This window comes from Sus scrofa, chromosome 16 (assembly GCF_000003025.6).
Source record: "Sus scrofa isolate TJ Tabasco breed Duroc chromosome 16, Sscrofa11.1, whole genome shotgun sequence".
Classification (NCBI taxonomy): Eukaryota; Metazoa; Chordata; class Mammalia; order Artiodactyla; family Suidae; genus Sus; species Sus scrofa.
Window position 1 is genome coordinate 21499835 of NC_010458.4, and position 24111 is coordinate 21523945.

Sequence of the window (24111 nt, forward strand, 5' to 3'; positions counted from 1 at the left end):
TGGGTACAGCCCTAAAAAAATAAAATAAAATACTGTTGTCAAATCCCTGTTAGGTTTCATTGCATATAATGGACCTGTTGCGTATTCACCAGTATTTAAAAGTTAACAACTCTGCTCACATCTTTTGAGAGGGCAGGCCTCGTTCAAATAAAGGTCAAGTCCGCATCCTCAAGTTGCACGCACCTTTTGGTGACTCCAGCATTTACTTTTACCATCACTAGCTTGCTGGCTTCTCCCCACAACACAGTGACACTTGTCAGTATAAATCAAGACTGGAGAAAGGGGAGTTCCCGCTGTGGCACAGTGGGTTAAGAATCCGACTGCTGTGACTCAGGTCACTGCAGAGCACCAGTTCATCCCCCCACTGGGTGCAGTGGATTAAAGGATCAGGTGTTGCTGCACCTGTGACATAGGTCTCAGCGGCAGCTCAGGAGTGCTGCTGGTACAGTCATTAAAAAAAAAAAAAAAAAAAGAATGGAGAGGAAGGAAATGTAGTTGGATTTTAAATAAAACTTTGAGTTTTTAGGTGGTTAGAAATTCAACAAAAATGCGCTTACGTGTTTCCTAAGGCCCAAGCTATGGCCCATGCTTGTGAGTTGATTCACCTTTGCTATTTTCCCAAATCATTGATTGCAAGTTGTGTCTTCAGTTTGCCTTTTATAAGATATGATACAGATTGTAAAAACGAGGTCATGTAACTCTAGTGCAACACAGTTACCATAGATACAGCTACTCTGAAAGTCTCTCTTCCTTTCCAGGGAACTTGGAGAAATTCCCACACTAAAAACACTACAAGTCTTTGGAATCGTGCCAGACGGTACCCTTCAACTGTTAAAAGAAGCCCTTCCTCATCTACAGATTAATTGTTCCCATTTTACCACCATTGCCAGGCCAACCATCGGCAACAAAAAGAACCAGGAGATATGGGGCATCAAATGCCGACTGACACTGCAGAAGCCCAGTTGTCTATGAAGTATCTGTTGCAGGATGGTGTCTCCTCTTTTCTTTGAACAGGGAAAGTAGGCAGGAAGCCCAGTTGCTGGAGAACTCAGCTATTTTTATTCTTGGTTTTCCCTTGCCTTCCTTCTCCAAGTATATTAGCGAACCATTCGAGAGAGAAAAAGACAAAGTGTTGCTTTGAAAAAATGACTCTGAAAGCTTTTATCACTGCTCTACCCCTAAGAGTCTTAAGTTGTAAGAGTCTAAGTTGTAGACCTTTTAAAATTTTAGGAGAGTGAGCCTATCATTTCAAGAGAGCTTAAAGAGCAAAATTTGAGCCACCTCTTCCAAGTGCCCTTCTTATTAAATTTATTTAGAATCATGCTTAAAAATCATCACCGGCGAATTATTTTCATAGCCTGTTTGGCAACTGAACGTTCTTCTATTTAATTTTTCAGTACTGCTTTGTAAGATGTAGATTGCAAGAATAATAAGCTATTGGTATTGTAAGCTGAACAGAATGAGAATCATAGAGTAGATTTGAGGCAATCTCTTCCGAGGATAGAAAGAAAATATACATTTCAACGTTGCCTTGAGATTTGACAATGGATTTGTGGAAACAAATAGCCCTGAATAATTCACCTTAAAACAGAAATAAACAGCCAGCCAACCAGAAGTATGATGTTGGTATAGAATTTAAAGACTCAAGAGGCAGTTTTCTCTGACAAGTTAATCTGTAGAATCCTCTAGTGCATATTAATGAGGTCTCCTTTATGTACTCTGTTCCCAGGATTCTCAATTAATTGTGGGCTTCTGACTTTATGATCAAATTATGGAAACATGAGTTATTTAGCTTTGACAATGACTTGCTTTGTTTTAAAAAGATGTTGGTAACCAGTCAGTGTCTAATCCTTGGGATGTTGGATGGAAAGCCTGCCATCTTCTTCCCTCATCGCTGGGGTTCTTGAAGTTATTTTTATATTACTCTGGAATCAAATATTTTAAATTGTCCTTTTTTTTCTTTAATAGCCTCCCACAGTGATTGTTTGAAACTACCCATTTTATGAAGTTACTGGACCTAGAGTTCACCAAGCCACATGTTCCTTTCAGTCAGAAATACACACTAAAAGGAGGTGTACAGTCCATGCAGTTTGAGAGCAGTAAGCCCCACTACATAAAAGTTACATCTACATTAAAAAAAAAAAAAGTTGCACCTACATAAAGGTTAAGACTCAGGTATTGAACCTTTGATAGCATCAGTGACTTTTTAATGATCCATAGAAGCAAAAGAATTAAATTCTACTCTTTAAAAAACCCCACACACGTACAACACAAATTTCTTATTTAAATTGATGACCTCCCCACATGTTCAAAATGGAACAAAAAGCCCCATCTCATCATTTCTAGTAACATCGCTTTTTTTAAAAATCAGATTTTTCAAATCTGTTAGAAACAATGGTATGAAGTGCCCTTATCTGCTCAGACGGGAGGAAGAACATTTTAAAGTAGTGTTACACAGGAAATGATTATGCTTCAATTCCATAGTAGTTAAAAAGTGCTAAATACTACTTGAAATTCATTGTTTACAGATTAGTGACAAAGGCTGAAGATAGGATCCGGTTGGCCTCTGACTTCCGGATGTCCTCAAAATACAGTACTTCCAAACCCAAGACCAGCCATAAGCTATTTTGCTTACATGTCAGAGTAATCTGTATTTTTGTATGTGATTTCTACTTTTATAGACTTGTTTTAAAATAAAACACATTTTTATAAAAATGAGTACTTCAGCTGAGTTGTATTCCTTTTTTCTTTATCTTTGGGGTTAAAATCTGCATTTGGTGTGATGTACAATTTGTCTCCATCCTCTGAATAGGCCCTTTAAAATAAGCCCTAACATGGTCCTTTTTCCCTCTGTCTACTTCATATGCTTGTTGTCAAGTTAAAATGTTTATAATGCTTTGGCAAGGTGCTAAATACAGGCTTGTTATGGTTTGAAGTACTTCTCAAAGGAATAATGTTTGTAAAACATTTGAAATTTAAGTGATAAATATTATAGTCAAGTACTGTCAATAAGAGTCAGCAAGTAGCACTTTCTAAATACAGACTTCATCAGCTTCTCCTACATATTTTGCTCTCATTAGGAAACTATTTGAATAGTTTATCTTATACCCAGAAATCTTCCAGAAACTAATTCCTTTTGAACTCCTCCAAATGGTAGAACAGTGATTCTTCTTGAATATCATCCAGTTTTTTGCTTCTTTTTTTGGTATTATCACTACTGTGCTTCCTTTTTTGTTTTTAAGAAAAATGTCAAATGCCAAAGGCAGAGAAGATGATGAACCTCATTATCCACTTTCAAACCTCATTATCGGCTTTCAAAGGTCACTGACTCATGGCCAGTATCGTTTCATCATCCCATCAATCCCCGCCACCACCACACACACACAGATTATTATTATTTTTTGTCTTTTTGCTATTTGGGTTGCTCCCGCGGCATATGGAGGTTCCCAGGCTAGGGGTTGAATCGCAGCTATAGCCGCCAGCCTACACCAGAGCCACAGCAACGTGGGATCCGAGCCGCGTCTGCAACCTACACCACAGCTCACAGCAACGCCGGATCGTTAACCCACCGAGCAAGGGCAGGGCAGGGATCGAACCCGCAACCTCATGGTTCCTAGTCGGATTCGCTAACCACTGCGCCACGGTGGGAACTCCAACACAGATTATTTTGAAGCAAAACTATGACTTCATAAGTAGTTCAGTATATATACCTCTAAGAGATATTCTCCTGAATTAATTCTGAAATGTTAAAAATCAAGATGGTGTTGAAAATTCCTCAGCTGTCTATAGTGTTTCCTTACATGAGTTTGTTTTGATCAGGCTCTAAACATGGTTCATACATTGCATTTTGTTGACATTGACATGTGCTTAAGTCTCTTATTAATCTTTGACTATCCCTACAATTTATCTACCAAAGAAAGTAGTTGTTTGTCCTGTGTTCCACATTCTCGATTTTGTTAATGTGCTTGATCCCTGGCGTAATGTTTAAAGGTTTATCTGTCCCGTTTCCATACACTGCTAGTTAGAGCTAGCATCAAAAAGTTCATAACCAGTAGTGATTTGGGCACCCAAGAGATAGATACTTGGTAACATCTGAAAACAGTTTCAGCTGTCACAAGTGGAGAGGTGCAACTGGCATCTTGCAGGTTCAGACCAAGGATGCTGCGAATCATCCTCCAATATCCAAGACAGCCCCTCCCGACAAAGAATGACCTGGTGCAAAACCTCAATAATGCCAGCGTTGAGAAACCCTGATCAGGACGCTTAGCCTATCAAGGGTTTTTTCGTTTTCTGTGTTGTTTGTTGTTGTTTCTTAGCAAGGAGACACTTGAGAGGTAGTATTACAGTCCTACTTCAAGAGGCATATAACGTCTGGCTGTCATCCTTTTCATAATGGTAACATCTGCCTGTGGCCCTTGACTCCTCTCTCCTATACCTTTGCCACAAGTTCCCAAGATCCGAGGTAAATTCCAGCCAAATGCAAAATTTTTATTTTGGGATAAAGTGACTCGTGTCCCTCTGTCAAGGTGAACGCAATTATAATCCAACATTTACCGCTGATCTACAACGTGGAGGATACTATGCCTGAATGACAGCACAGGGGAAGGTGCAAAGCAGAGGAAAGGCAATCAGTCCAGGAAAACTAGAAAGGAACACCTTCCCTCCGGATACCCTAACCTTGGAACCAAACCGCAGCCCCTCCTCCTCACCACTCCTCTCCCCATCCCCACTTAGCCAAATATCCCGGGAAGTCAAGCTCTCTTCACCAAGAGGGTAGTAGCTCCTCACCATACAGGTTCAAGTCCTATAGCCTGTACCAAACTCATTTTATGGATTTGTTTTGCTTTAATATTTGAGTTTTCATATTTACTTGTTAGGGAATTGTATTACCAAAATGCTAACAGTTTGATATTTCTTAAACCAGATATCAAAATATCGAAACTTGCACCTGTGAACTTAAAAATCACTCTATTTTAAGGTCTTCAAATGGCAAGGGCTGTGATTGATGAGAAACAGTAAAAAAAAAGACTTTTTCCATGGCCATACATTTTAAAGTTAGTAGGCACACTGGAATCTATCATATCCCAACCATTACCGTGGATTTATATTGTCTCAAACAAAAACCAGCCATTCGGTCATTTATACTGGCTTTTAAAATGAGTTTTCTGAAGTTCCTATCGTGGCTCAGTGTAAAGAGCCCGACTACCATCCATGAGGATGCAGCTTTGATCCTTGGCCTCCCCTCAGTAGGTTAAGGATCCCGGCGTTGCCATGGGCTGCAGTGTAGACCAGCAGCTGTAGCTCCAATTCAATCCCTAGCCTGGGAAACTTCCATACCCCAAATGTGCAGCCCTAAAAAGCAAAGTAAATAAAATGCCTTTTCACTCAAAATTATTAATTTACTACTCAGGATGATAATTGTAAGTTCATTTGCAGTGGTGTAGCTGCAAGAGGCAGGGAGTAGAGAGGTAAGACTTTGGCAGTGTTTTAATCCAAAACCACATGTAAAGTGGATAATCCACAACAACCGATTTAATGGGCTAATGGAAATACTTAAAAGATTAATAGAACGAGTCTATGAAGAATCATCATCAAGAGACGGTGCTTCGAAGGAAAGATCTGAGGCAGGAGGAAAGAGCTATGTATCAAAGGTATTAATTACCAAGGTATTTTAAATATTTTCTTGTGAAAGCCAAGAACAACTAGTCTAGCATGCTGACAACCTGGCAAATCATTTCAGCTCTCTTCAACCATTTAAAGAAAGTAAGTGTAGGGGGGAAAGTTGCAGTTGGGGGAAATGTATTTAAAAGAACAGTCTTTGAAAACCTGCTTCTCAGATAACGTCCTATTTCAATTATCATACATAAGACCACGCCCCCCCCCACCACGAACTGCTTAGGAATGTTTCAGCATAGTAAAACCATCATTTCTTATCATAATAGGCAATTTCTTCTCTAGCTATGCCAGTTTTTGAGTATTCACTGTAAGAAGGTACAAATCAGAATTCATAGGCCCTTCCCCAGTGAATTCACAATCTACTGGTATAAAAGTCTGTGTATTGTTCGTATTGATCTCTTCAACAGTCCTCTCCGGACCCCAAGTTTTGAATTTTTTTTCAAACTGTTTTGATGTTTGAAAAGGGAGAACAATATAAGTTATAAGCTATAGCATTGCTACCCTAAAAATTATTCAAATTAACACTGAAAACATTTTTTTCTTTTAGCTCCTCCTTTAGTCAGTAATTTTCCTAAAAATCTATCATAAAATAAAGCTCATGACACTTTAAAAAAAATACTCTTTGTGCCTTCACGTAGAAAACTTAAACCTTTTCAGGAGTTCCTGTTGTGGCTCAGCATAAATGAATCTGACTAGTATTTATGAGGATGCAGGTCTGATCCCTGACCTTGCTCAGTTGGGTTAAGGATCTGGTGTTGCCGTGAGCTGTGGTGTAGGTCACAGATGAAGCTCAGATCCTGAGTTGCTGTGGCTGTGGTGTAGGCCAGCAGCTACAGCTCCAATTCGACCCCTAGCCTGGAACCTCCATATGCCATCGGTATGGCCCTAAAAATAAGAAAGACCAAAAAAGGAGTTCCCATTGTGGTACAATGGAAACGATCCGACTAGTAATGAATCGACTAGAAACCGTGAGGTTGAGAGTTAATCCCTGGCCTCACTCAGTGGGTTAAGGATCCGGCATTGCTGTGAGCTGTGGTGTAGGTGGCAGCCACGGCTTGAATCCTGCGTGGCTGTGGTACAGGCCAGCAGCTGTAGCTCAGATTCAAGCCCTAGCCTGGGAATCTCCATGTGCCCTGGGTGCAGCCCTGAAAAAAAGAAAAAGAAAACTTAAGCCTTCTCATAGAATTATACCCTAATGCCTTCATGGTTATTTTAAAGTCAACAACAGACTGCATCTGAAATAAACAGGTCCTCTTTGCAGCTCAGCAGTTTATCAGCATGTTTACTCTTTTCCTCCGCCCCCGAATATGTATTATAATTACATATATAATTTTTTCATTATATCATTTATATGTCACATTATCCCCAAGATCTTTTTTGCACAACTGTCTTGTTAGATACAACCCTTAAGTATGATGATGCATATACTGTGATATATTGCCACAATGAATGAATATTTTAATGATTTAAAATCTAAACTTACATTGTTATTTTTACAGCAGGGCAATACATAATGAATCTTTACATTTATACTGGTCAATTTTTTCAACTTGATATTCTTCAATAAAATTTGTTAACTGCTCTTTCTACATGTTTTATACATACTGTTTGATACTTGAAAGTGAAATCAATGGAAATTCTTTATCCTCAAAGGCTATATACATTTAGTAAAACACATAGTATGATTTGATTTACTAGGGCCATAAATATAACTACAAATGGAGCATCAAAAATATTAACTCAAAATTATCCAAAAAGTGTTTCTACATCTAACAGGTTAAGTACTGTTCAAATATCAGCAGTTAATGAAGTCAACAGGGCAGAGTAATACATAGCAGTGGTGAAAATGACATTTTGGGGAAATCTGGTTTTCAAGTAAGTACTCATAAAAGCTAAAGAAATACATGAAAGAAAAAAGAAAAGATAACAATGGTTTAATTTTATTCACATAGTTTCCATTAAAAGGTTAACTCATTCGTAAAAACATTTTTCCTATTCTAACATCCTTTGCCTCTCATCATCCCCACCACAGAGCAAAAATATTCGAAGTTATATCACAAATGGAGCACATTAAGTATTTTTAAAACCTTTAAAATATGCCTTAGGAACAACTTTACACAGCAGGTTACCTATTAATATATTACATATTAACAGATCTATGGTACCATTTGGAACAATCATATTTCCTTGATATTAAAGATGGAGATGGGATTTTTGTCAAAAGAGTATATTTTAAACGTTAGGAAGTTTCTCTAGTATGGAAGTTCACTTCTTTATAAAGTGGCATCTTAAGTATATCATTTTGAAATCAAACCAGAAAGTTGATCCATTTCTCGGAAAACACTAATTTTTATTGTACGCATCACATCAACTCCTTGCTCCGAGGGTCTGTGCAGATACTCTTAACTAAGAAAAGCAGATTCTTGTTCTGGATCTACATCAAAACCTAGATTATCTTTGATAGTAACATTGATATAAAAAATGTGACAAGAACATGATATATGTTGCCAGAACCAAGTATATTTGATTTGATTATACAGACCAGCTTTCACAGAATTGACTTCTGAGCTCACTAGACTCAAGCTCTATCAGGATAGTCTGTTTATTTCACCAATGCATATCAAGCATTTGACACAGCACATGGCATAGAGTGAATGTTCAATAAACATTTCAGTTACTGAAGAAAATTTTTTAACGCAAGTGGGAAAAAAAAAACCTGATACAGCCTTGAATAATTGGAATGAGAATAACAACTGTCTCATGTTGCACCAAGAGGTGATTTTCATGATAGTCCTAAGATTACTTATAAGTAGATCAGGAATTAGGAAAAGAAACTGTCATAATGAGGAAAAAAGAGAAGCCATAACATTTTATCTTCCAAAGCTAATGTGTAAAACTTGGAATATGAGCTAGGCGAAAACTGCCATGATAATAAGTAAGGCGATTCCAAAATTAAAGTGTTTTGCGTATTTATTAGATAATCCATTTTCTTTCTAACAAAACTCCTAACACTAGATAAAAACTGTCTTTTTAAAAGGTTTTACCAAACTCCTAATAGAACATGGCTCATCAGCTCATCTTTCTAATCTGAATCTGTTAGAGAGTTTTAAATACAGAAGAACTTTATTAGACTCAAATCATTAAAAAATTTACCAAAGACCAAAAATAATACATTTATAACAGTGTCATGATTTTGTCCAGATATATTTCACCCAGCATTGTCAAAATTAACCTGACAGTCAAGTAAATGAAAACATCTATAAATAATTTCAAAAATGATTGAACTTTTAAAATCAATATTCATCACAATATCATTGTGTTCTGAAATTAGAAAACCCTTAGTATATATAAAAACACATTTACCTACTTCAATTAGGTCAATGTCAGGATTTATCAAAATTCTCCATCATCAAAGCTTTTTAAAAAACTTGATTTTTAGGTACTATAAAAAAATACTAATCAAATGATATGTGTTTGGTCTGACCAATTCCACAAAGTTAGGAAGAAAAGGAAAGGGGGAAAAAAAAAAACTTGTACAGTTAAATTTTAAATCCTAAACATTTAATCTTTTATTTGAGCCTACCTCTCAAAAAAAAAAAAAAAAAAAAAAAAAAGATATCAGCACTCTTGGAAACCAGCTGTAAGCAATAGAGAAATTTCACTGGTAAAATCATATCAGTTTAGTCCATCCGTTTTCTTACACAGTGAACATCTTTTCTATCAGAATCCAACAGAAGAAGAATGCAAATCTCACTTTCTTGGTCACCTTTGAGCCCAAGGCCAACCAGTCTCAACAATAACCAAAAAATGTAGCTTTATGACCGGTAGTCTGTTTCTGCAGAAAAACTATTTTTTCCTGTATTCAAAATTGTCATTTGAGGAAATTCTTCACTGTTCTAGAAGCACAGTTCGAAGTTCATCTTCCTTATTGATCAACATGGAAGCAATTGCTCCATCATTAAACTCAAAGGAAGTTCCTCCATCCACAACCATGCAGGCATCCCAACAACGAGAACGAACACAAACCCTAAGCAGAAAGAAATATCTCATTAAATATTAACAGTTTTCTTAACCAAAATTTTAGTTTCTTTAAAACATTTAATTTTTATCTAAACTGTCAGATAAATCATTTGGTCTTAATTTTACACATCAAGTTGCTCTCCGGTATGAGAGAATTAGTGACTATATGAATACATTGGTGTATTACCAAAAAAAAAAATCTCCAAAATTAAATGTTCAGGATAGCTCCATTTACCCAAACATTTATCAGTGCACAAGTTCAGATCTGATGGAATTATTACAAGTATTTTAAGTATTGAGCAAGAATGTAACTATTTTTGTGTAAAATTTTTATTTACGTGGAACATAGAGAAACAGCACAAATTATCAGGGTACAGTTTGATGAACACACTTGTATAATCAGCACTCAAATTAGGCACTGGATGTTACCCAGCTCCCCAGAAGCTCCCTCACTGCTCTTGGTCCCATCTCCCAGTCTCTACCCCTGGGCCCTCCTTCCCAAGCACTTCAACTCTCCTAATTTCAATCACTACAGTAGTATGGTAGTAACAGCTTTCTATTCTTGAACTTTATGTAAATGGGAAGACTAGAACAGGCATACCTGTAACTAGCTTCTTTTGCCTAATAGTATGTTTGTGAAATTATCCATATCATTACATGTAGCAGTAGTGTGTTTTATCTTGTTGTTGTTGTTGTTGCTGGGCTTTTTAGGGCCGCAGGTGTGGTATGTTGAAGTTCCCAGGCTAGGGGTTGAATATGAGCCGCTGCTGCCGGCCTACACCACAGCCAAAGCAACACAGGATCTGAGCCTCATCTATGGCCTACACCACAGCTCACGGCAACAGCGGATCCTAAACCCACAGAGTGAGGCCAGGGATCGAACCTGCATCTTCATGGACACTAGCTGGGTTCGTTTCCAACTGAGCCACAATGAGAACTCCCATATTTTCACTGTTGTATGAAAATATGTGCACTGTATGAAAATATCAAAATTTAAGTATCTCTTCTACTATTCATGGACATCTGGGTTTTTATATATTGGGAATAGTGCTACTATGATTATTCTTGAGCATGTCTTTTGGTACACACATTTCTATCAATTATACATTTCTGATGGATATATATCTTGGAGTAAAGATACTGCGTCACTGAACATGATATATTCAGCTTTGGTAGGTAACTGCCAAACAATTTTCCAAACTATTCCTAATAGTAATATATAAAAGTTCCAGGTGCTCCACCTTATCAACAACTGGTATTTTAGCTGTTCTAGTGGGTATGTATGGTATCATACTGTGTAGTTTTAACTTGCATTTCCCAGATGAATAATAAAGTCCAGGAAGTTTCTCCATACACCCATTTCTCTTTTGTGAAATGCCTGACCAAGACTTTGGGCTGGTTTTCTACTGGGTTGCCTGGTTTTTTTGTTTTTTTTCTTATTGACTTGTAGGAATTTTTGTAATATATTCTGGGTGTGAGTCACTGTTGGATATAGGTTTCAATAAGAATCTCACTCTATGGAGTGCCTTTTTATTTTCTTAATGGTGGTGTTGATTAACAAAAGGTTTTCATTCTAATGTAGTTAAATATATCCATTCTGTCTTCTATATATGAGCAAACATCGAAATGAATCTTTACAGTCTCACCCAAACTGAGTACAGATTTGTTAATTAATCAGAATTAACTCTCAAATGATAAAGTGATTTTTAAGTATGACGAATTTCCTTTTTAGTGTTTTTCCCGGGGAAAAAAATCAATTGTGTATTTTCAAAAACAATATATGCACACTATAAGCAGCAATTTGTAATTAAACTGTTCTTTGCTTGCCATGAGATGTATGGTTTTTCATAATTATAGTAGGCTTTCTTGTTAGTTTGGAAAACTGGGCAACTTTAACAAAGTAAGAAATTATAAACATTTTTGTATATCCTTCTCCCACCGGAAAAAAAAAATAAAAATCTGAGGCAAATCCAATACATGTGAAGAGAGGGGATTCACCTTTAGGGAAAAGCTGAAAGAATGCTATAGAAGTTAGGCTTTATATACATGTCTGTCCTGCTTTTATACTGCAGCAAATAAAAAAAAAGTTTCTAGTCAGTTTCTTTTAAAATGATAATCTGATCTTACTGTGTTTTAATATAGTAAACAAACAAGCCCATGTCACTCAATTAAATAACTATGTCCTTTTTATTCACTTAAATTTTAGTTTCTTTAAAATGGAACAATAAGTTTTAAAGAAAATATCGCTTTAGCCAGATTAGCATGATACCTCACTGGTTCCAAAGGTTCTACTTTTTTTGTTCGCTAAGTTTCAATGAGTGAATTTAATAAAACGGAGTACTTTTAAAGCCAAGTGTGCTTTATAATAATTACAAGAGAGGAAGACAGTCACAAGTCAGGCTTGGGAAGCTTACTTTGAGGTGAAACAACGTTGACGACTGCTTGAGAAAACTCTGTTTGCTATTGGTTCTCGAATACTGAAAAGTATTTTTGGTTCTTCTGGACTGTAGAGCAGTGATTCATTATATTCATTTGTTACTACAAAGGGAAAAAAAGCTGAATATTAACACATTCAATCAAAGACAGTCCCTTCTGAGAAGTACACAATAAAAATGAGTGCTTTCCCAACTAAAGTAGCAGTTATTTTCCAAAGGTCTGTTTGGCAGCAAGTTTCTTGGAACTCACAAAACATGCCATTAAAAAGTAAAGGAAATCCTTATAAGTGAGGCGTACGTTCCAAGATTAGCCCACAGAAACCTACATCACACACAAGATATAGTGGAAATAGGTGCATGTGGTAGTTGTGGGAGGGCTACAAAGCTAGTAATCAAACAAAAACAGAGAAACTCTAGTTTGAGGCACTCAGAAATGGAACTTGGGTTGTCATGTTCCCTTGCTAATAAGTTCTTTCCAAAATACCAAGCCAAAAAATTATAAGTATAATTACAAGCTAATAGTCTTGATATAAAATACAGTCTCAATGATAAGCAATATGCTTTCTCTAATGAAACTCCTCTCACTCAAGATATTTTTAAGAAATCTTTGGAACCAACTTTCCCTGTAACCAAGAGGCACACAAAGATTGACATGCAGAGCATAAACTGGTTAAAGACAACTGTACAAAGAAACTGGGCTTGAAAGAGAGTTTAGTGGAGCACCACATTAAAAGACATTACAAAACTGTCAGATAATCTACCTTATATACCAAGTTTCATTTGAATTATTTGGCTCTTTTAAAAAAAATCAAATTTGCTCTCAAAAATGAAAATTTGCCTCTCTATAAACAAACACACACACACAAAACACAAATGCACTAGCTCTGAAGGAAGTAGTTCTAAAAGTATCTGTAACAGTGACTGTGCCGCTGGTATTCACCAGTCCTTCTGAAGATAGTCAGATCTTCAAAAGAGTAATACTCAGTAAAGCAATGTGTTTATTAAGAGGAAAATGAATCACTGTATTTTATGTATACTCCCCCCCTTTTTTGGTCTTTTTAGGGCTGTACCTGCGGCATATGGAAGTTCTCAGGCTAGGGGTCGAATCGGAGCTGCAGCTGCTGGCCTACACTACAGCCATGACCTACACCACAGCTCATGGAAAAGCTGGATCCTCAACCCACTAAGAGAGGCCAGGGATTGAACCCACGTCTTCATGGATCCTAGTCAGGTTCATTACCGCCAAGCCACAAGGGGAATTCCTTTATACCCTTAAATTAATTTATATACCTGATATGAATTTCAGTTGTTGTATATATATTATACTTTAAGGTAAATTATATAATGAAGAATGGATTATTACAAATGCCTAACTTTCCTATCTTTGATATAGATTTAACACTTATTCTAGCTCATAACCCATGATTCAAATAGTCTTTTAGGTTGCAAATGGAGAGGAGGAGAAAATAGCACATTTTGGAGAGTAGAGATTTAGTCTTGCTTACAAACTATTTAAAAGGCAAACCACCTCCCCAACAAAGAAAGTCCTATGTAGGAATCCAAAATGTACAAACAAATGAACTGACACTGTTAAAATACTTTAATATGTATTGCTATATCATCCTACAGGGAACCAAGAACATGCCTGTTCTGGTAACTCTCAAATCCAAATGTTTATGGAAGACAGTTGTTGTCTTAAAATGTGTTGATAATATACTTTGTGTCTTTATTTGTTTTGACTGTATATGCTGAAACATCCTTACGTAGGTAGGTAGATGCAACTATAAATAAGTTTGGATATTTTGTTGTTGTTTAAATAATTTCCCTTGACGTCTTAGGATAGTCTTAATTAGACACAGACAGCAAGATTTAGCTTTGGCCTGAGGCCTACATTTTCAAAATGACTGATAGATGAGTTAACTTAGTGTGTTAAAATTTCTTATTTAAATCAATGTTTTTCAGTTGAAGAATTTAAATATTTTTAAAAATAAAACCTAACAAATAAATTTCAAGAATTCCTATATTCCCGCCCCTCATTCCACAGTTGAGGAAGTAGAGAAGCCAGCAATCAGTCTTGCCCATCGCTTCATGATGAGTGACTGGTTGGCCTGGGATTGGAACCTGTCTTCAAATTCCCTGTTCAATATCCTTTCTCCAACAGTACTGGTTCTCTTAAAAGGACCCTGAAGTAAGTGGGCAGGTGTAGGTAAGAGAAGGTTAAAGAGAACATTTTAGTGAAGGTGAAGGTCAGCATTCACAGCTCAGTGAATTCCTTCTCATTCAAAGGACATATCAATATCTGAATTTAGGTGTGCATTTCCTTTTTGCCAGATGAGTATTTTTTTATATTTTCCTACCCCCCTCAAACATATCGCGGTCACACTCTTTTGACATAGAGAGTATATATATTTCCATGGTTGACAGAAACCATTATAAAAAATTCCAGCTTTAAACTTTTTATTGCTTAAATACATTTAAAAGGGTATTATACTAAGAGCATGTTTGAGTCAAAAAAACTACTATGCATGGCTTAATGAGATAAGCACATCCTCAAAATCTATATAGAACTTAACTGAAAATGTCAGTAATTATGATCATTTGTGACTGACCTTTCTCTACCAATTCTCTGTTCAATGGAAGACTTAAATTTCCTTGTCGTATTGCTGTTGAAAAAGAAAAGGGGGGAAATATTTTGATTAGGTAAAATATCTTACAACACACAATATAGCTAACATACACTAAAATATATACATTACACAGCATATTATAACGGTAACATATAAGAGCTATTTTGGTACTCACCAATATTTAGAACATCCTCCACAGCCTGAGTTGCAACCCTGTTAATATTGAATGACCTAGAAAACAAACACCACATACATTTCTCATTTAGTTCTAAAAATATATAAAAATGAAAAAGGAGTAATCTATCTAATGCACACAGAACTCTTAGAACTTATCAGAGAAAAAAAACAACCAAAAAACAGTAGCCACCTCATAGTTTTTAAAAGTGGGCAAACAGTTCATTGGTCCATATGAAAAAATGTTCAATTTCATTCATACTTGAGGCAATACAAATGAAAACAAGACTCTCAGCTTTTGAGGACTGAAAACTGATAAATAATGCACTGGCATGAGTTTGGGAAAAGAAGTATTCTTACACCCCGATGGAATTACAGAACTTGCTATCAGAGGGCACTATTAAGATTTACAATGAACACAGGCTTCAAGCAGTTCATCCTAAAATATACTTTCACATAAATACACAAAGACAAGCATAAGGATATTTACTGAAGCACTGTTTATAATAGCAAAACTAGGAAGCATATACTAGCAAAATCATAGGAAGCTGGTTAAATTGTATTACAGCTACTCAGCAGACTAATACATAGATATTAAAACGACTAAAGGAGTTCCTGCCATGGCACAGTGGGTTAAGGATCCCTGCTCCGTGGGGTGTGGATTCAATTTCCAGCCTGGTGCAGTGGGTTAAGGATCCAGCATTGCTGCATCTGTAGTGTAGGTTGCAGCTGAGGCTCAGGTTCGATCCCTAGCCCAGGAACTTCCATATGCAGCAGGTGCAGCCAAAAAAAAAAAAAGACTAAGGTACAAACTGTTGAGAGTTCCCATTGTGGCACAGCAGAAACAAATCCAACTAGTATCCATGGGGATGGGGGTTTGATCTCTGGCCTCACTCAGTGGTCGGGGAATCTGGTGTTGCCTTGAGCTGAGGTATAGTTCAGAGACATGGCTCAGATCCTGTGTTGCTGTGGCTGTGGTGAAAGACGGCAGCTGTAGCTCTGATTCGACCCCTAACCTGGGAACTTACATATGCTGTGAGTGCAGCCCCCACTACCCCACCCCCCAAAAAGCAAACTGTGTATTGGTATGGAAAGATATCAATATGTTAAGTCAGAAAACTAAAGGCATTATATGGTGTGTGTGTGTGTTTTTTATTAATATACATATCTAAACTTCCCTGTTTTATTTATATTAAAAAATCATGCATATATAGTGATTGTGTCTGGAGATTAGTACTAGAGATACAAAAATAGAGACCAGCTTTTCACTGTATAACCCTTTTGCAATATTTAACATATTTTTTAAAGTGTAGTATTTCTTTAAATTATAATATCGTTTCTGAAGATGAGAAATCTTTTACCAGCATGATGCCTTGCTTAACCACTTAAGAACAAGCATTTACACAAACATGAATAACTTTTAAAAGCAGCTCTTTGCTGGGATGTAAAAAGATGGTTAAGGAAGGGTTTCAAAAAAAATCTTCTAGGTAATTTGGAATTCTTCTCCTGCCTCATAACTCTTCTCACTCTTCTCAGTAAATAATCCCAAAGAACAGAATAACACAGCATGGTCACACAAGTCTAAACCTAATTCAGTGGCTCTTAATGCTTTTGAGGAGGAGAAACAAGAGACACTGCATATACCCCTCTAATCCTATATCCACCACATTTTTGAGAAATGTGAAAACATTTTGGACATTCTCTTAAGAAAAACTCAGATACACAAATCTTTACATTAAAAAAAATCAGCGTCATTCACATCAAGTCTTACAAAACCTGCTCTAATATTTCTAGAACTATGACTTATTAAGTAATACCACAAATTAATACAATTTACGTCCTCTGAATTGGGATTAAATTAAAACTAATTTCCTGTGAATCTCAGACAATTCACTCTACCTTTAGGAGTGGTTTACATTCTACATCAAAGATAAACTATATGCCAAAGCAGGTGTTAGCGAGCATGCAACAGCTTTTCCCTTAGCTCTACAACCTTCACTATTCTAAGAGTTCTGATTTGAAATCAGACATAACTTCTACTAAAAACAACCAAACTGAAAGACGGTCTTATATCTTTGCCAATTAGGAAAACTTCCTCTTCACTTTAGAACACCTCCTCACCCTTCGTTAAGTCTGCGAGGACCGAGGTATGGCCGAGGAGGACTGGGAACAGTCTTAAGAACTCATGGAAACAGAGATGATCCCACTCTGTGGTACTTCTCCTAGAGTGTGCCGCAAACCACACTCTGCACTGGGAAGAGAATTTGCAACAGTTTCAAGACACTGGTTATGCAACATAACCCCTAGGTCCTATGTCTTGTGGAAGAATTTTTGCAAATGCAAAAATGGGATAGCTAATCCCCAAACACATGGTTAAGCTGTATTTTCCACTTCCTCTTGCTACATAACATGTGACTAAGTTCTAGCTAAAGGAATAAGAGTGGGTATTGTCATGGGCAACCCTTCTAAACATGTCTTGTAAATCTCCCACAGGGGACCCTCCAGGTTTTTCTTCCTTCTGTGGCTCATGAGGTCTACAGTTTAGAGTAAAGTCCAGAATTTAAATCCTGCCTTCTCCATTTATTAGCCACAAGGCTCTGGGCCAGTCAGATAATTTCTGAGACTTTTTACACTCTACTAAATCACCCAATTCCAGAGTATTTCTGAGAAATTAAATAAGATAATACACTTGCTTGGGACAAAAAGTGCTCAAAGATGGTACTGCAATAAGTCGAAATTATTATTATTATTATTATTATTATTATTATTATTATTATTAGTCTTTTTGCCTTTTTCTGGGGCCGCTCCCAGGGCATATGGAGATTCCCAGGCCAGGGGTCCAATCGGAGCCAAAGACACCGGCCTACGCCAGAGCCACAGCAGTGCAGGATCCAAGGCGCGTCTGCAACCTACACCACAGCTCACGGCAACGCCGGATCCTTAACCCTCTGAGCAAGGCCAGGGATTGAACCCGCAACCTCATGGTTCCTAGTTGGATTTGTTAACCACTGCGCCACGGCGGGAACTCCAATAAGTCGAAATTATTAACGTATAGAATGCATAGCGTTCCCCCAGCCCCTCTGGCCCCTAGGCTTCTTTCTCCTCCCCCTACTTTCTGAAGAGAAGAAGGATCCAAAGAGAAATGTGAAAGGCAAGCGTAATGAAAGAATTATCAGTAATGAGAAGGAGGAGAGTAGAACATGTTAGAAGCCAAGTAAGCTGCATATCGCTGAGCAGAGAAGAAAACGAGCTAAGTAAAGCAGGTGGCAGGGACAGGGTATAGTTAGAGAGACAGAGAGCGCTGGTTCTAAACCAGAGCACAGGAGACAAAGGAGACTTTAATAAGCAACTGAAACTCTAATCTAAGCCATACTGATTTAGATGCACATCAACACAGAATTTGATTATAAGGTGTAGGGTAGAGAAAATAAAACTCAGTTTTCAACTATCCAAACTTAGTTTGATAAGCACTATTTCAGCTGTATTTGTGAGTGTAATCATTTATTCAGGAAGTATTTAAATGAATATGAAATTAACATGAATATGTAATTAAGTACTGTGCACACAAAAAAATTAAACAGGAAAAAAAAATCACTAGTCACCACCCCATGTGCCTTAAGTTGCTCAAACGAGCTGGGTATGAGCTTATTAGAAACAAATAATGTGCTAAGTGCTACAACAGTGCTATGAGGAAAAAGTGCCGGGGAGGGTAAAAAGGGGGGGATTAATTAATTAGGTTTATGAAAGGAACTAGGTTCTAGTAAAGGTTTCCTACAGAAAATGACTTTGAAGACTAGATTTTTCAGCCACTGGATGGAAAGTGGAGAATGTTTGGGCATTCAATGCAGGAAGAAGTTGCACTGAGCAAAAACAAAACATCCAGAGTGAACATGGCTTGTGCTAAGAATTCCAAGTAGCCCATAGTGTCTCCAGTGTGTTGAAGGGTTAGGGTTGGGCAGGAACAGGCTGGCTAGGAACCCTAGAGGTCATATTTAAAGAGTTGCCTTATGTGACAGTCTGAGTAATGTGAACATAGTCAGCAGTAATGAAAGTTTTAAAACACAGAAGGGACAGAATAAGATGTATCTACATTTTAGATGTACTACACTGTGGTAGTATGAATGACAGCCTAAAGAAGAAAGGGTGAGACACAAAGAATATTCACTGAAAAGATGGGGGACTACAACCAAAGAAATAGCAATAGCAACTGAAAAGGGGGGACTAGGACTTCAGAAGTACAGCTGAGGATTTAGAAACCAGTAATGTGAAGAGGGGAGAAAAGGAAGACTCAAAGATAAGAGGAAGGTTTTAAGCAGAAGTATGTTTTCTAGAGAGTATGAAGTCAAGGTTAACAGTGATACTACTGAGCAAAACAGGGAACAGATCCTGCTGTTGAGCACTGGGAACTGTATCTAGTCACTTATGATGGAGCATGATAATGGGAGAAAAAGGAATCTATGTGCAACTGGGTCACCTTGCTGGACAGTAGAAAACTGACAGAACACTGTAAACCAGTTATAATGAAAAAAATAAAAATCATTATCAAGAAAAAGAACTGAAGACAATAAATTCAGTTTTGAAAATGTTGAATGTGAAGTGCTATTAACATCCTATGTGGTAGGTAATTCTAAAATACAAGTATGTACTCAAAGAGAGAAGCTAACCACAGATAAAAGTTGGGAGGCATGTGCATGTGCGTACTAAGCAGCAGAGCTCCCAGACAGAGGTCAGAGGGTAAACAAGGTACAGAGACCCCAGGTTATGTCTAGTTAGCCCTTGCATGCACAAACCTCCAGCATAGTTCTTGGTGTTGGACTGTTTTCATTTCTTTATTACTATTACTTAACATATTCCTCGTTTAAAAAAAATACAGTCCCTAAAAGCATGCTGAGATTACAGGCTGAGCTGTAATCTCAGAAGTCAAAGCTGGACTCCTGGACCCAATCGATGAGTGTAGCAGAAACTGAGCCAACCAATTAACAACTCCAGGCTACCTCTTGCGTAGTACAGACCTTAGATACACTGATAGGAGATAGCAAGCAAAGTACAGACTTAAATTATTCCACAAAAATTGATAAGCAACATCCCGAGTTACTCACCAGGCCTTTGATCCTGTTCCAGTACATAAATTGAGCCCTGAACTCTTCTGTTTTTCCCAAGGACCGTCATCAACAGAAATCTCGTAGTAGGAAGCCCTATGAATTGAGAATATAGAACTGGATTTGCTGAACTTTATGTCTCAGAGTAAAGAAGATAAACAAGTCTTTTTCAGAGCTAATGAAATCTAGTAGACCAGCTTGACACAGACATACCTGACTTAGTAGGCACACATATCATGATGCTAATTTCACTAATGATTAAGGGAAAACTCTTTTTACAGTATCTGTATGTCTGCTTCTTTCTCTGAGCAATATGCTCCTCCTTTCTATCAATGCTTCAACATTTCACACAGGGGCTTCTTGTAAATTTTTACTGCTACTATTTTTATGGAAACATACAGAGCCTTATTTCAGAATTCAAAGAGAAAATCCCATTCCTAGGTGAGTTTCATTCTTGGTAGCTAATCCTTGATATACCAAAATTTGTATCTAATTCCTCAAGGTACCAATAGTTTCTGCCAACTCTTATTTCTTAAGTTACACACTCATGTGCCTTTTGAATTGATAGTAAGCTAATAGAGATAATAAAGTTCTAAAGAAATTCTCAACTAGTCCTTGATCAGTGGAGAAAACTAGGGATAAAACTAGAACTGTAGTTTTTTTTTTTTAAATGTCTATTTCTTAGAATATTTCATAAATATGAAATCAACTGAGTTTTCTGACACCAGTAAAAATGACACTATTCATTTAACCATATGAATGTATAAATGATTTGCAACTATTCAAAGAACTTTCAAAACATGCAAAAGCCTATTTTGTAAACTATATCTTTTTTTGTTCTTTGCATTTTTAGGCTGCACCTGCAGCATATGAAAGTTCCTGGGTCAGGGATCAAACCTGTAGCACAGCAGCAACCCAAGCCACTGCAGTGACAATGCTGGATCCTTAACCCACTGCACCGCAAGGGAACTCCTAAACTATATCTTCAAATAATGGTGTCACTGTCAACACTGGGTTACTTTTCTCCAACAAATAAAAGTTAAAATAAACCCTTAACAAAATAATGACAATTATTAGGCACACTTGCAAATATTAATACTCAATGGATAGTTTATCTCTTGTTCTAACTCTTTCATTTTCTCCTGCCAAGTTTAATCTGTGAAGGTTTTACATGATACAGCTCCATGTCATTTTTTCTCTGAAGTTAGCATTCTTCATGAAAACAAAAGATAGTAAGCCTAATAGTCACATTTAATCTACTTCATGGCTTTGTTATGTCTTCCTAGAAAATTAGAGGAGTTTTAGGTACATTAGGAACCTATTATATACAAACAAGCCAGCCAAACCCATTGGAATGGCCGCCATTATGCCAGAATCACAAAGAAATAAGAGATTAGAGGTAAGTGAGGATAGAAGAGAAGCAGAGGTGAAGAGAAAGAAGAGTATAGTCAGGTGAGAGATGTTGAGCCCAAAACAATGAGCAAATTTAGTGTCATTCTCACATGCAGGTTTATCAAGATTAGTCAACTCAAAGAATTTTGGTTTCAGGGAAATTATTTTTTAAGCAGCAATAAAACTCACAGTCCCTTTAGAGTGGGTATACTTCTTCTTAAATTGTCCACTGCTACAGCCCAAGAATAAGACATTCTAGGTTAGAACAAATAGGAGAAAAGAAAAAAAAAATTGGGCTTTTAAAATGTTCTTAAGTCTAAGAACATTATAAATGAGGCAGGAATAATATTGCTGCATTTCATATTTTCCAAGCAAAGCACACAAGTTTTCAGGAAGACTCTAATTCTGCTGTATAGCACACTGAAGAAGAGCGCACAGGCTTACCCTGACTGTTATCTATTAATTGTGTGATTTGGAGCAATTTACTTCACTTCTCTGAGCCATAGACTTCCCTATAAAACGGAGATAATGATAATATTTGGCAGGATTCATCATATTTATCCATTCAACAAATTATTTCTTAAGGGCTTAATATGTTTTAATAAGCACTGTGCTAGGGACTGGGGATTTCCCTGGCAAACATAGTAGACATGGTCTTCTTGAAGCTTATATTCTTAAAGGTAGGTCAGAAATTGTAAAGTAAATAATAATTACCAACTCTTCAGAGTACTGTTTATTGTACTGTACTCTTCAGAGCACATAAGAAATAATACCAGGTAGCCCTGAGATAGCACTGCCAGTAGGAAGGCTTGTGCAGGGCAGGGGCAGCTGAAAAAACAGGCAATACTTGACAAGCTTTGATGACAACCCAATACAGGATCTAGAATCAGAAATGCTTTTATATGATGGTTCTGATGCTAATTAACTAATTACATATATATGTCTTTGGGCAAGTTACTTGAATTCTCCAAATCTCAATTTTTTCACTGATAAATACAACTATCTTTCTCACAGAGTTGCTATGAGCATACATGTGATAACATACACAACATGCACAGTGCCTGACACGCAGCAGGCATCAAGTAAGTCTTCCTTTCCTTTCTGCCTAAGGGTCTCTGTCACAGAATCCTTAAAATTAAGTCCTAATATTTCCAGTAGTTAAACCTTTTTCAATAGCATCAGAAGCCAATCAATTGCTATCCTGATCTTAGTAAGGGTGAGGCATCAAAAATCACAGAGAGAACCAGCATCGGACATTAGGAGTAAACCAACCAAATCACTACCGCCACAGAAAATAAAAGCATTTACTCTGAAATCTCCTAGTGGACTTCACTGAATTCCCAAATCTATCAACTGATCTCAATTTTCCTCCTTTTGTAAGTTATTTCTTAGTAAGTACAAATCATAAAGCAATGCTAGTAGAAACTCTCAGCAGTTACCACCTTTAAAATATACAAACAATAATGTAAGCCCTAAACAGCTTCCCTAGAGTAAGTGTAAACTCACAAAACATCTTTACCTTTGTCATCTGTTTTAATGTTGATTTTTTCCAACCTCATTTTTAAGTTGTGACTCCTGTCTGTCTTTAGCTATAACTAATTATATCACTAATTAGCTACATTTTCGTCCTTCTCTCTTAGGACATAAATGTATCCATTCTTCATTTTCATATTGCTTGAAACTTGATAAGCAGCCAAAGAAAAAAACTTTATATACACTATATGTTTTATTATATTAAAATAAATATATCCTTACATTTTACTATGAGTTCTTTAAAGAATATATTTTTATTTGATTTCTTTGAAGAATACACTTTACTTTTAATAATTTTTAGTTATGTATTTTACTATCTTTTAAAAAAATAAGATACAGTTACCTTTATCTTATTCATTCTTTACATCCCTAGTGCACACAGCAGGTGTGCAATATATATTTACTGCGTAAATTTGAAATTATGTAAATCAAACTAATTACAACTCAAAAAGATCATTCAAATCATTCTGTTGAATCAGGTTTTGTTCTTTTCAGTACTACCTGAGTTAAGTTATTGGCTAAAATGTGGCTTTTTAAAGACAAACTTTTCTCACCATAATTAAACTTCCTACAAAAAGATATGACTTATAACAAACAAAATTTCAGAATATATGGACCCCTTAGTAAACTAGGGAGTCAATTACAAGACTTCAAAGGGTCACATGGTTCTTTCAGGTAGCAGGAAAGTAGGATACAGATTCATCTCTAATCTTCCACTCCTAATTTACTTACATCTACAAAAATGAGAAGGCAAGTTCTAAAGTACTACCAAGACTTAATATAACTTTACATTATGGCAGTCATTTGATAACTGGTAACTAATGTCACACAAAAAAAAATTTCACAAAAATTCTACTGACAATTTAAGCCTAAATTATACTCGACACCCACAAATAGATTTTATCATTAATAAAACACATACTATATTTTTATATTCCTAGGGAAGAACTTCACTAAACTGAATTTTTGGTAGTAATGGTTACAAATCTTAAACTGTCAATTCAAATGCCTTATGATCAATATTACCTATGTAGTATTCCTGCCCCAAATGCTTAGCCTAAATCTTACTATACAGACAAAAAAAAAAAAAAAAAAAAGAAAGAAAGAAAAAAAATCAGACAAATCTAAAATAATAAGTATTCTGCAAACCAACTG

The 24111-nt window shown here is 36.6% G+C and overlaps 2 protein-coding genes across 3 annotated transcripts in view; one reads left to right on the forward strand and one right to left on the reverse strand.

The window, feature by feature from the left end:
* Positions 1–1091, forward strand: part of SKP2 (S-phase kinase associated protein 2) — a 37656-nt gene extending 36565 nt beyond the window's left edge. The window contains 1 exon segment of the mRNA NM_001171755.1: positions 759–1091. Within this exon segment, the coding sequence (NP_001165226.1) occupies positions 759–972 (214 nt within the window). The 3' untranslated portion in view covers positions 973–1091.
* NADK2 (NAD kinase 2, mitochondrial) overlaps positions 7588–24111 on the reverse strand; it is a 49891-nt gene continuing 33367 nt past the window's right edge. Inside the window, exons 8-13 of one of the 2 annotated variants that reach the window (XM_003359754.4) lie at positions 21613–21678; positions 20032–20127; positions 14934–14989; positions 14741–14794; positions 12111–12234; positions 7588–9703 (exon numbers count right to left, since the gene is read on the reverse strand). In XM_003359754.4, coding sequence (XP_003359802.2) covers positions 9565–9703; positions 12111–12234; positions 14741–14794; positions 14934–14989; positions 20032–20127; positions 21613–21678 — 535 coding nt within the window. In that variant the 3' untranslated portion in view covers positions 7588–9564. The remainder of the gene's footprint in view (positions 9704–12110; positions 12235–14740; positions 14795–14933; positions 14990–20031; positions 20128–21612; positions 21679–24111) is intronic. The other variant, XM_003133885.4, reaches the window with a different exon arrangement.